Source organism: Symphalangus syndactylus, chromosome 10 (genome assembly GCF_028878055.3).
Source record: "Symphalangus syndactylus isolate Jambi chromosome 10, NHGRI_mSymSyn1-v2.1_pri, whole genome shotgun sequence".
NCBI classification, from domain to species: Eukaryota; Metazoa; Chordata; class Mammalia; order Primates; family Hylobatidae; genus Symphalangus; species Symphalangus syndactylus.
In genome coordinates, this window is record NC_072432.2 from 38,734,321 (window position 1) to 38,748,195 (window position 13,875).

Consider the following 13,875-nt stretch of genomic DNA (forward strand, 5'->3'; position numbering starts at 1 on the left):
ACGTGTATTAACTTATTTAATCCTCACAAAAATCTAATGAGGTAGGCACTATTATTAGTCTCATTTTATAGATGAAGAGACTGAGGGGACACAGAAACTATATAATTTACCTAAGGTCACCCAGGTAATTCATCATAGAGACATGATTCTTTTTTTTTTTTTTTGAGACAGAGTCTCAGTCTGTTGGCCAGGCTGGAGTGCAGTGGCATGATTTTGGCTCACTGCAACCTCCATCTCCCGGGCTCAAGCAATTCTCCTGCCTCAGCCTCCTGCGTAGCTAGGAATACAGGCATGTGCCACCACACCTGGCTAATTTTTGTATTTTTAGTAGAGACGGGGTTTCACCATGTTAGCCAGGCTGGTCTCGAACTCCTGACCTCAGGTAATCCACCCAATCTCGGCCTCCCAAAGTGCTGAGATTATAGATGTGAGCCACCACGTCTGGCTGGAGACATGCTTTTAATCCAGGCTGTCTGTCTCTAAAGATGATGCTTTTATCTATACTATGTATCTCTAAAACTTTAGGTTGAATTATTTTCCATTCCTAGGCAGTGAGCTAGAAATTTATTCATTCATTCAACTAGAATATAGTGAGTACCTGTTGAATAGTAAGTACTTTTTAAGGCTCTAGGACTACACCAGTTAACAAGCAGAGAAAGGCAGAGAAAGTTTCTTCTTCTTTCTTTACTTTTTCTTTTTTTTTTTGAGACGGGGTCTCACTCTGTCACCCAGGCCGGAGTGCAGTTGTGGGATCTCGGTTCACTGCAACCTTCGTCTCCAGGCTCAAGTGATCCTCCCATCTCAGCCTTCTGAGTAGTTGGGACCACAGACTCACACCACTAAGCCCAGTTAATTTTTATATTTTTGTAGAGATAGGGTTTTGCCTTGTTGGCCAGGCTGGTCTTGAACTCCTGAGCTCAAGCAATCCACCCACCTCACCCTCCCAAAGTGCTGGGATTACAGGCATGAGCCACCACACCCGGCCTCAATTTTCTTTAGATTCTAACCTGCCCTTAACATCCACCTAGATCTGAGGATTTACCAAACGGTTGCCTTGGTAATTTAGAGATGAGTTTTGAGGCAATGAGGCATGGGATCCCCAAATTTTAAATGGACTGATTTTAAGGTAAACTCTTCACAAGTTGTTTGCTAACTAATGTCAGTTGTTACAAGAGCAAAGAATCTATAATTAAATCATGGTGCCATAATGCAAAAAGTTATTCCATCTAGGTAAAGAAGCTCTCAAGTCGTACACCTTTAATTTATGGTATCAGCATAAGCAACGTACCATAATGCTAATGAAGCTTAAGCTCTCTTGCCCAGGATCCTTCCAAAGACTCCAGAAGAGGATACTAGCAATGTATCCACATGCCATATCTTTTTCAGTAACCTTTGCAATAGTAAGATATTTTTGTAATCTTTTCTCAAAAGTGGCCCCTAAATTATATATGTTTCAAGCTTTAAAAACATAGATTTACTACTAAGCTTATACACAATAAACTGTAGCTACCTATAATATTCTAAACCACATTTTCTCATTTATGCCATTTCCCATTGTCTAGTGTATGTGTATATTTAAATCTTCTATAAGTACATTTGAAAACATGAGGTCGCCCAATTTTCTAGTTTATAAAACGGGAAAACAGGAGAAGCTCATGATAAGTACCATGTCTCAATTATTTTTCTCAAAATACTTATGGTATTAGGTTTGATATTAGGGTATTTAAATCACACGTATTTTGACTACTCAACAGTTTATTTGGCAGATGAAACAGTAGGTTCTCTATATAACACTCTCAGTCAGATATAATTTATAAATCTTTTTCTCATTAAAAAAATTCTTTTGTCCAAGTAAGAACTGTATGTTTAAATAGTAAACATTTAGAAATTGGTGAAAATATTTTCTTTAGTTCAAGAACCTACAGTGTGATTTGCTTAGGTGAACCGGTTTAAATTTAGCCCTCTATTGCTCCAATAATGAAGATTAGTTTTTATTACTCATGTGGAAATTTTCTACACAAAAAATCCTGAGGCAAACTTTACTTTAACATCAAAAGCCACATTTATCCCTAACAGGTTTTAGAAGTTTATAGGTGAATTGTTTTCTATCAATTACTTAGAGTACATGGTTTTAAAATTGGTCCCTATAATGCTAAGTTGTTATATCAACTGGTTTTAACAGTGTGTCTTCTTAAGAAACTAAAAAGTGATCATTTTACGTAATGCAGCATTTGGAAAACCGATGTTTATAATCTAGCTGATTTGAAGCAAGATTCTATATTAATACACTTCACAACAGTTTTATTAAACCATTCCTCATAAAATGTTTGTTTTTTCTCTTGCCTTTTCAATGGTATTAATTCATACGTATTTTTAAAATTAATTTCATCTTAAAATGGAAACTGTAAGCAGCAACATTATTTTTCCAAAGATAATGTCTTATTTCTTAAATTTACATCAGGAAATTTAATTTTTTAAATTCACTATGAATTCTATCATTTTTGAATTGTAACAGAATTAAATACATGTTGTGCCATTTCATTCATAATTCTTTGGCAAATCAAATGCCTTTTTCATTGGGTCTAATCGTTCTTGAGATCACATTGCTAAGCAACTAAAAGAAAATTTAAGAACTGAGCTTTTTTTAAAAAAATCCTCATTTACAATTCAAATGAAGGAGCTGCATTCAGTGTGACCAACAGCAGCAGGTAACAATAGTGGGTATCTTTTTTCCTTCTTTTAAAAACAGACCATGAATGAGAAATTGAAGCAAGAACACACCGGTCTGAAGAACTGAAACTAAAAGAATTATCTATTTTTAATGTTTGTAGGGATTTGAATTTGGTTTTCATTTCAACTCAGCCATACTTTCACAAACATTCCAAAGTTACATGGTTTTGAAGATAGTTTAGTTAGAAACTTTCACTATTCACTCACGCAAACACAAACGCACGTATCCACCTCCAACCCCAAAGATGGAGATTAAAGTTTAGCAAAAGGCAACACAAACTCACCTTTAACAGAAGCTGAATATGAGGAAATGAAGCAGAGAAAAAGCACAGCAAGAAGAATCATATTGACCAGCGACCCTCAACTGCATCCAGTGCCCAGCTAGGAATCACTGAGAAGTGGACTCTTTCAATGGCAGCCAGTGAGGGAGTGACCCTCTTCAGAACCTGCAACAATCATGTTTATCTTTGAGGAAAGGTCAGATTCCAAACTCTAAAATCAGGACCTAAGTTCACTGAAGGGCTCACTATTAATGATTAAACGTAGGTGGGCTGCAGTTTTCAGTCTCTCACTCTTTTTAAATTTTTTTTACCCAATGAGGAAACTTTAAATGTTTTCACTTTTGAGAGCTAAACCAAACCAGTCTACCATCCTATAAATGCAGAAGTACTGAGGGGCATTCAAAGAAAAATACTGGTGGTGATACTTCTTTCTGCTTAATACATAATCATCATTATGCCTGTAATAGTAACTGCCTATATTCACATTACAATACTATGTGGGAGGGTAGTAAGGATTCTCAAACTCAGCTAAACCTAACCAAATTTTAATATTTCTTGTATGGACATCTTTGAATTTTTATACTACTTGTATGCTATTATAAAAAACTCACACTGAATTTTAGGATTTAAATTTAAACTGTTAAGTCATACCACCACCAATCACTTCAAAATAATGTTAAAGTAGATAGACTTTCATGAAACACAGATGATTGTCCTTATGTGTGAAACTGTATGAGGTTGGAGCAAATCAGGATTGTCTGTCGTTAGCACACTAGCAAGCCAATCGAGTATTTCATAGTAGACCTTTATTTGTGTGTGTGACAACACACATTTGTCTGAGTCCCCAAACAGTCTGGATGCAATCCTGTCCTTTCTGAATCTCATTTCTAGGAAGAGATTAAGAGGGGGAATTCCTGATCTTAGTTCTTTTGCTACAGAATATTAATTAGAAAACTTCTGTAGAATTAAAGCAAATACCCTAGTATGGCTAAGGCCATACTAACTGAAGCAATCCTTGTCCCTGGAAACTCCCATGAGAGAGACCTGATATGAACAAAACCTACTAACCCTACTAGAGCACATAAAGCCTGCTAAACCTGCTAAACCTACTAAAATGAGGTGACTTAGGCTGCATGTGGGAATGTTTTGGCAAAGAAGGGAAAAATGTGCTAGCAAAGGGCTATTTGAATGTATTTAAAAATATTTATGGCCATATTTTAGTATAAAATGAATTCTTAAATCTACCCTGGTCATTCTCAAAACCCTTTTCTCAAACCTTAACCTTGAGCTTAAATCTTCCAGATAATCTAGGTAAAAGATAGTAGACTTGATACAGACACAATGCAATTTAAAACGTAAAAATCTACGAAGTTAAGCATATTTCCCCTTGAATTATATCTTTATATGAAGATCGAAACATGGAAACTGTTTGTTCTTATCTTCTATTGGGATTAGAATTTCATTTGCTATCGCAAATTTTGTATAAAAATATAGCTATAGTACCTAGCAAAACTAAATTGTTTGGTTGGAGAAACCGCCTTAAGTTATAAATACGAAGTTTTCCAGGAGTTAAACAGAAAAGTAACTTTGTTAAAGAAATGTAAGTTTTTATGAAGAGTAGGGATTTTGAATACAAGGCAATGTGAAAGTGCTTTGTTACTTTCCATTTGAATAGATTTCTACAGTTTTCCACAATTTCTGTAACACATACATAGGGATATAAAATCATTATAGTTACTTGAACTTTACTTACATATTAAAAGCTAGTTTGTATTGTATTTGATTGTATGAGAGCTGTCCTTATGTATTTTCATTTGAGGCTTACAGTTACAAGAATTTTAATGTTTGTGGTTAGACTATGTGGTGCATGATTCCTGTCCTTCGGGTAAAGTACTATTCGTTGTCAAGTGTTTTCCAGAGTCCAATCAATAAAAGACGTATCACTATTGCCTAACAAGCTAAATTCTATTTCATTTAAGCATTTGATTTCCACTAGAAAGCTCCTATGAGTCACTGTATTAAGTAGCGATTTCAACATAAGATGTTCAAATAAGGCTGCTTCTGCTGGTTATAAATAACATCATCCTTTTATAAAATATAAACTTATAACTTATTTTTTTACAAGGACATTTTAGAAAAGACTTCTTGAGATTGTTTCATTGCAGATGACATAAGAATGCCAAAGCCTTTCCAAATTCAGTAAACTCTGTGTATCGAAGAAGTATTCTCTTCTGTTACTGTTGATCAAGCACAGCCAACACTGGGCAAGTATGTGAGCACTACCTCCTAAAACTCCCCAGCTATTTTACATGACATGTGAAGCAGGGCAGAAGCAAAGCACAGTAAAAAAAACCAGAGCTGCCATTTATGGAACAATTACATACTTTTGTTAATCACCTTACATTTTTATAGTAATCCTTACAACAGTCATTTGACATATTAGAAAAATGAGTCTCAGATTAATTTACTGAAGTGATTTTAGGACTATAGAAAAATAAACCTTGAAACCTAGACCCAAGTATTCTTCTTTGCTTAAAAAAAATTACAGGTGGGAAGTGAGAAAAAAATTGATTTCTTACAGATGACATGCAATTGTTAATTGGGACTGTCTTCATAATAAGTCATCACAATTTTGTATGAAAACTAACAGAGCCTTTGATTTTTGTGAATTTGTGGTTAGACATTCAGGCTGAACATACAGGGGTAAAAGTTGATCTATGATAGATCAAAATCAAATGATACATTTCAAAACAATGCTATTGCAATGAAATTCCTTTGGAAGTACATGACACTGTGAAATATTTGCTATACTTCCATTTGCATTGATAAAAAAGGAGACTATGAAATAAAAGCGGATAATTAATTCCAAAGTACAGTTGTGTTTCTGTTGAGTGTCAGAGGTTGTCAGGAGTTAACGTATTTTCTTAGATTAGAAGACAAATGAACTTCACCCCACTAAAGGTTGGAAGGAAATGTATTACTCTACCAGATATAGAAAGTCAGGATGTATGAAAGCTATGTGAAAAAACAGTGTGTTTATAACATTGAAACACTTTGTTCTTAGAAAGAAGTATGACATTAATGAAAAAAAAATTTAGAAGGACACTTTAAGTTATCCCTACATGGTCATAATAGTTTAAAATCTAAAAGTATTTTCAAATCAATGAGGGAGTTAGCATTTTGAAAGAATCTTGAAAAAATTTCTTAAGTTAAAAATATTCTTAATGTGATGACATTTTTTATTTCAAGGCAAAATTATATAGGAATACATACAATATTTTGAAAGATATTGTTTTAAAATTCTCTACAAGAAAATAAAGATTCATTGAATTCCTTATCAAAAGCAAACCTGGTTTGAAACACTGGGAATCTAAGACTCCAAAAAGAACATTCATTTTTCCAAAATAGTCATTAACCAAATTTTCTACCCCCTATACATACATACGCACATACAAACTTGACAACAACCAAAAAAATCCTTTGTATCATATCAGTTACCATAAAAGGATTCTAAATTATCTTTGACCACACAAAACTGAATTGCTAGCATTTAAAGGAGAGAATTGATGGAAACTCTTTTAGTAGACTACTGTAAATACAATAAGATTTTAATTTTGATCAGAATAAATTTATTGGACATTTAAAAAAAGAAATTTCAAAACCTAAAATAAAATAATATCCAAGCATAAATGCAATTTTCCTTTTAAAGTATATACGATGCAACCAATTACATTTATGAACTAATTCTTAATATCTAGGCATAAAAATTGTGAATTTATTTGAAGTGGAACCAGAAGCCAATTGTTTTAAATAATTACCAAAATAAGAAAATAAAAAATGTTAAACAGAGGTCAAGAGATATAGAGGATAGAGTGAGTGGGACAAAGGCAATATTTGGGGAATATATTTGAAGAACTTCCAAGAACTATTGAAAGGCACTGTATCAGTTCTCCATAGCTACCATAACAAATTACCACAAAACTCAGTGGCTTAAAACAGCAAATTTATTGTCTTACACTCTTGGAGATCAGAAGTCTAACACTGGTCTCACTGGGATAAAATGAAAGTATTGGCAGGTGTATCCCTTTCTGGAGGCTTTAGGGGAGAATCTGTTTCCTTACCTTTTCTAGCTTCTAGAAGCTACCTGCATTCCTTGACTCATGGTCCCTTCCTCCATTTACAAATCCAGGAAGAGTAAGCTGAATCCTTTTTACTTCATATCACTCTGACCATCTCTTCTGTCTCCCTCTTCCGTTTTATGAATCCTTGTGATTATACTGGGCCTGCCTAAATAATCCAGGATAATCTTTTTCCCCTGAGGTCTGTGGATTGGTAACTTTGATTTCATCTACAACCTTAACTTAGAATATCACAGGTTCTGGAGATTAAAACATTTAACATCTTTGGGGAGCCATTGTCTGCCTATTACAGATACCAATCCACAGATTCACGAGGCTCAATAAGTCTTAAGCAGGATAATTTTTAAAACATACATACACACAAGTAGACACATCATAATTAAACTGCAGAATATCAAAGAGAGAGAGAAGATATTTAAAGGAACTAGATAGAGAGGACAGATTATTTTCAAGGAGAAAGAGAAGCAGACAATTACTAAATTATTAACAGTATCAATGAAAATTAGGAGACATTAGAATGTTGTCTTCAATGTGCTGAGAGCAAATACTTGTGAATTTAGTATACTATACATATTCTGTAAATATGTATTTTAAGTATAAACTTGATTTTCCAGAAAAATGAAAACTGAAAATTTACAAATAAAGGAGTCCTCCAAATGACATCTTTAAAAACCTGCTTCAGTTAGAAAAAAATTGACCCCAGATAAAATCTGAGATGCAAGAAGGGATGAAGAGCAAAGAAAGTATGGTGGAGAAACACACTGGCTCTTAATAATAGTGTCTTGTGGAGATGAGCATAAAGTGCACAAAAAAACCCATTAAAAATGGTGTCACAAGGAACTTCATGGTATAGTGAAAATTTGGATACCATGTTTGTTTGATGACAAAAATTAGTTCAATAAATTATGATGTATCAATTCGACAGAATTCCATGAAGCCATTTTAAAATAATACTATATAAGTGTGTATTTTGTATAGTTTGGTATATGTAAATATGTAAACATGTAAATATAGTATATTTACCATATCTTAGTAAGTGAAGGAAGCAGTCTGCTAAACAGCAGATGTAGATATGGTTTGAGATTCTTGTTTAAACAATATACATACATATGAGCACAGAAAAAGGATTAGAACAATATTCACTGAACACTTTAATAATTACTATCTCTGAGAGATGGAATATAGTTTGTGCTTGCATTTTCTTTTTTGCCATTATATTTTCTCACATTCTATAATGTATATGTTACTTTAAAATAGGTTTATTGTTTATAACAGTTTTAGATTTACAGAAAAATTGCTAAAATAATACAAAGGTTTCCCATATAGCCTGCACAGTTACTTCTACTGTGAATATCTACATTAGTGTAGTTGATTTATTATTAATAAACCAATATTAATATATTATTAACTAAAATTCATACTTTATTTAGGTTACTTTTGTTTTTACCTAATTCTTTTTTTCTTTTCCAATCTCCCATCCAGGGTACATTACATTTAGTTCTCAAGTATCTTTAGGCTCCCCTTGGCTGTAATAGCTCTGAGGAGAAATGGTCAGAGACTTCGCAAGATACTCCTCTAGTGAATTTTTGTGATATTTTTCTCATTTGACTGAGGTTGTAAGTTTGGAGGAGGAAGACCACAGAGGTAAAGTGCTATTTTCTTGATACCACATTACATCAGAGGTACATAATATCAACATGATTTATCTCTATTTACCTTGACTTTGATCACCTGGCTCAGCAGTGTTGTCAGATTTCTCCATTGTAAAGTTAATTGTTTTTCTTCACCCTTTTTTTCATAGTGCACTCTTTGGAAGGAAACGCTATGTACATCCCACATTTATGGAGTGAGGAGTTATGTTCTTCCTCCTTGAGGGTGGAGTAGCTACATAAATTATTTGAATTCCTCCACATGGGAAATTTGTCTTTAATTTCCCATTGATTTATTTAATCACTATATCAATAAGGACTTGTGGATATGTAATTTATACTTTGGGTTAAGGTTGAATCCTTCTTTGTTGCTACAATTGTTCTATCTTTAGCCACTGTGAGTTCCTTCAGTTGGCCTGGTGTTCCTTTGACATACCCCATAAATGTGTTTTGTTTGGGTTCTCGTTTTGGTTTTTAGCATCTCCTTATTATCTGGCACCGCAAGATGCTCCCAGCTCATCTTGTGCATTTTTAGTCCAATCTTAGAATCAGTCATTTCTCCAAGAATCTCCGGTTTCCTTTACTGAAGAACTGTACTAGAAACCAAGATCTGGACACTAGGTGTGCTCATTTTTACAGCATCAAGTCTTTCAATCTATGAACACACATCTCTCCATTTATTTAGATCTTCTTTGACTTCGTTCATCAGAGTTTTGCAACTTCTTCATGTAGATTCTGCTCAAATTTTGTTAGATTTATACCTATTTCATTTTGGAGAGGTTGTTTCTTTTTAATTTCAAGTTCCAGTTCTGCACTGCTGCTATATAGAAAGGCAATTGACTTTTGCATGTTAACCTTATATCATGTGACCTTACTATAATTGCTTATTAGTTTAGTGAGGGTCATTTTGGTATATTTTGGGGATTTTCTAGACAGACATTCAGTCATCCACAAACGGTTTTATTTCTTCCTTCCTTTTATTTTCTTTTTAAATCTTATTGCACTGGTTAGAACTTCCAGTACAATGGTGAATATATGTGTGTGCTTTCTATGTTTCTTATTATTGTCTGAGTTCTGTTATTCATCTTCAAATATTCATTTTTGAATCATTTTCATTTTTATGTGGTTCTTAAATATTTTCTATTATTTAAAACTTGCTGTTTTGAAATATTGCATTATAGTTTTCATCCACTTTTTTTTTGCTTCATATTCTCTTTTCTATTATAGCAACTTTAAATGAAATTCAACCATGATCCTTTTCCGTGGTATATTTTTAGGCTAACTAAGTTATTCTGTATTTTTAAGAGGGAGGATTGGGTAGAATATCTTTTCCAGTTTCATGGCTCTAGAGGTTCCTTTTCTAATATTTCATAAAATGACACACATGTGTCTTTATATTTTCTGAGATCTGTCTCCTCTCTACTCTCCCACTTTTATATGCATCTGCTTTTTTGTTGGCCCCTATTGCCTCTGTCCTGTTCAATTTGGATTCTACTTTCAGCAGTTTCTCCCTAGTTTTGGGCTATGTTCAAGAACAGAACTCCAGTTTGTTGGTTTCGAGAATTTACAGGCCTCACATCCCTCCAGCAGCTTCAGACCCTCCTGCTCATTCCTTTACACTTAGCTGAGTTTAGAGTCTGCTGAACAACCTGCCAGTTTTGACGCCGACCTCACATTGGTTTCCTCCGTGTTTTAGTGATTATTTGTTGGCAGTTTTGGGGCCTTCCCATTCTGAGGGTCTTCAGATGATCTGTTGTTTTCCCACCATTCCCTCCTACACAGTTGCTGATATTAAGTTGGGTTTGCTCCTTCCTGTTCATATTTTGAGGTTTTAGGGATTCCTTTTCACCCAGTTATGTTATAGCTATCTTTTGGGATTGTTGTTATTGTCTATCCTAGATGCTTTACCTGTTTTTATGAGGAGATTCAGGAAGTTCACAGACTACACTGCCTGTCTAATCACCTTCCCAGAGTCTTCAATATTCATATATTACTTGGCAGGATACGAGTAATATGTATGTATAAGTATGTAAATGTACAAATACATTTTAAACTTTTTTTTCTGTACTTTTGGAGTCAGTCAAAATACAGGTTGAAATGATTATAGATAAGTGGTCAGTTCTTCCTTGTAGCTACCTTTCAAGTCATGTTTAAAAATGGGTTTCTTTTTGGCTTTCCTAGCCTGAAATTAAAGTACTCACAAGTGTTATTCCATTTCCACATCTCCTCACTCCCAACTAGCTGAGGAGCATCCTAAGACTTAAAATCAGAATTAAGCTTAAAATAATGGAATTTGTAACGATTGCCCAATGTTTTGAAATCAAACTTATGGAGGGGTTCACAATCATAGTTATTACTGTATTTTTATGTCCTAAAGTTCTAGTTCTGTCTGTAGCCTCCTTCTTATTCTACAAACTAGGGCCCAATTTAACAAACTGGTTGCCAACTGTCTGAATATAGCCCATAGACATATTTTATTTAGTCTGCTCAGTATTTTAAAACAAACAAAATAGCTGCCAACACTTTAAAACCAGATTTCATATTTATGGCTGTTCTTAAAAAAATGAGATCTGGTGCCAATAGGCCCATATTCTCTCCTGGAACTTGTACCCTGATTAAAGAGGAAATGCACTCTCGGGTTTGTGATATTTTCCTTCTAGACGCTTCTCTCATTTGCTACCTTCCAGTCCCCATAGATATTATGCATTTGTAACCCATGGAGTAGTATCTCTTTGAGTCCAACCTCTTATATTGGCTGAAACTACAAGTATGTGCTCATTCTTTTTAAAATCTGTTTCTACTCAGATGTCCTGCAGACTCCCCAGAATCCACGTATTTTAAAACAAAACTATTTTTTCAAAACCTATTTTTCTTTCTTATTTTTTTTTCCTTTTTTTTGAGACGGAGTATCGCTCTGTCACCCAGGCTGGAGTGCAGTGGCACGATCTCGCCTCACTGCAAGCTCCGCCTCCCGGGTTCACGCCATTCTCCTGCCTCAGCCTCCCGAGTAACTGGGACTACAGGCACCTGCCACCATGCCCGGCTAATTTTTTGTATTTTTAGTAGAGACGGGGTTTCACCGTTTTAGCCAGGATGGCCTTGATCTCCTGACCTCGTGATCTGCCCGCCTCGGCCTCCCAAAGTGCTGGGATTACAGGCGTGAGCCACCACGCCCGGCCTCAAAACCTATTTTTCTTCCAGTATTCCCTACATGACCCGGTTAATGTTATTGCATTCCTACAGTTGTCCAAGTTAGAGAAGCCCTTAGGGTTATTATCTGCTCCTTCTTCCTCATTCTATCCACAGCTTTTCAGTCATGTGCAAAACTATGACACACTTAGGTCTTTGCTTTCACTGTTCCCAATATCTTAAACTTTTTTACTTTTCTGACACCTGTACAACTCCTACTTACTTTCCAAGATGAAACAAAATTATTTAATCCCCAAAACTATGTCCTCTGCCTGAAGGAGCATTTAGTTGCTTCTTTCAAAGTACAAGCATTTCAAGTACATGTTGTATGGTATTTATTTACTGCTGGCTCCCCTATTAGATTAAGGACTCCTTAAGCACAGAGAGCATGATTTAGTCATTTCTGTATCACCAATACTAACGCAAAACACATAGAACTCGATACGTGTGTCAAATAAACACATAAATTTTACAAATCAATGAAACTATTGTTTCACATGATTTCACCTTATTAAACTTTCTATATGTTTCAATTTTTTGTTAAATTGGCTTTTGCTGGTGCTCTTTTGGTGCTTACTTTGGATTAATAATAGAATCATTTTAAATTTTGCACCAAATGACTACAAAGTTAAATGTCTATGTCAAAAGAAAATTTATTGGCTTCATTATTAGAATATGAAGCTTTTTTTTTTTTTTTTTGCTTCAAAACTTTGTTTAAAATATCTAAGGATGCCAGGTATTAACTCTGAAAAAACTGTATAATTATTTATAAAACAGATCCCATAGGAGCAACTGAACAGCTGTGGAAAGACTTGGCACATCACTTTGCCAGCCTGAATTTAATGACCTACATGTGAAGGGCTACATATCCAATTACTAATCCTCCCCCAGCTACTCTTTGCCCTCATATGGAGGCAGCTGAAAAAAGATGCCCTACTAACAGATCAGAAGTGGATCCAGACTTTTTTGCTAGTGCTCAGTTAACAAAGATCTTTTAGGTTTGAGATGAGGAAGAAACAGAAGAGGGACTCACAACAGTGTTATAGCTGACACAGTGTTTCAAGTAAAATTTAAAGGCTTATGGCAAGAGTGACTTTAGTTTTGTAACTAAATTTAGGTCAAAGAAATTTCGGCTCTTTTAGAGAACCTCAAATTCTGGATTTAATTTTCTATTCACTGAAGCCTTTAAACATGTCCAAATATCTTTAAGCATCAAGGATAATTTACTTGAAAATTCTTTCTATATGAGAAGCCAGTCTTCTATTCAAAGATGCAAACCTCATTCTTATCTTCAAATTCTGCAATAATCACCTATTAGAAGTAGAGGAGAAAAAAACTAAATAGAAAACGACAATCTACGAGATTGTATTTCATTTCTCTCTCAGTTGACATGGTCTATATATAGCAAAAAGATTATATAAGGTCAAGTATTATAAACAATGAAATGTCATCTGATGTTTTGCAAAACAGCATAGGAAAAATAGCTCAAGGAATGAATAAAGAGTAAAGCTATGGCTGTTTTACTTCAGCCATAAAAAAGCCTTACAGACTCTAAATTTAAATGCAGTTTATTGTGAATCTGACTCACTTTTTGAATTTAATTTTCCACTTGAGTTATGTAAAATCATGTGATACGGTAATTTTCTGTATAAATTAAGAATAATATAGGGAAGAGATGCTTTTCTCTCATTTTCAACACAGAAAAATTAGAAGCCTTTCTTCGTTGTTTTGCATTTTTAACAGTGGGACTATCTTAATTCCTTCATCCAACCCTCACAAGAACATATGAACGAATACACGTCTGCAGGTACACACTTAATTCTTGAACGGGAAAAAACAGACATCACTGTAACTACCTCCCACTCCCAAAACCCTAACTCCAGACCC

General features: G+C 34.5%; 1 protein-coding gene across 4 annotated transcripts in view; it reads right to left on the reverse strand.

The window, feature by feature from the left end:
• Positions 1-13,874, reverse strand: part of MTTP (microsomal triglyceride transfer protein) — a 57,553-nt gene extending 43,679 nt beyond the window's left edge. Inside the window, exon 1 of one of the 4 annotated variants that reach the window (XM_055296187.2) lies at positions 13,766-13,874. In XM_055296187.2, the coding sequence (XP_055152162.2) occupies positions 13,766-13,832 (67 nt within the window). In that variant the 5' untranslated portion in view covers positions 13,833-13,874. Of the gene's footprint in view, positions 1-1,288; positions 1,368-3,014; positions 3,177-13,765 lie in introns of those variants that run through there. The other 3 variants (XM_055296188.2, XM_055296189.2, XM_055296190.2) reach the window with 3 other exon arrangements.
• Between the last annotated feature and the right edge of the window lies 1 nt (position 13,875).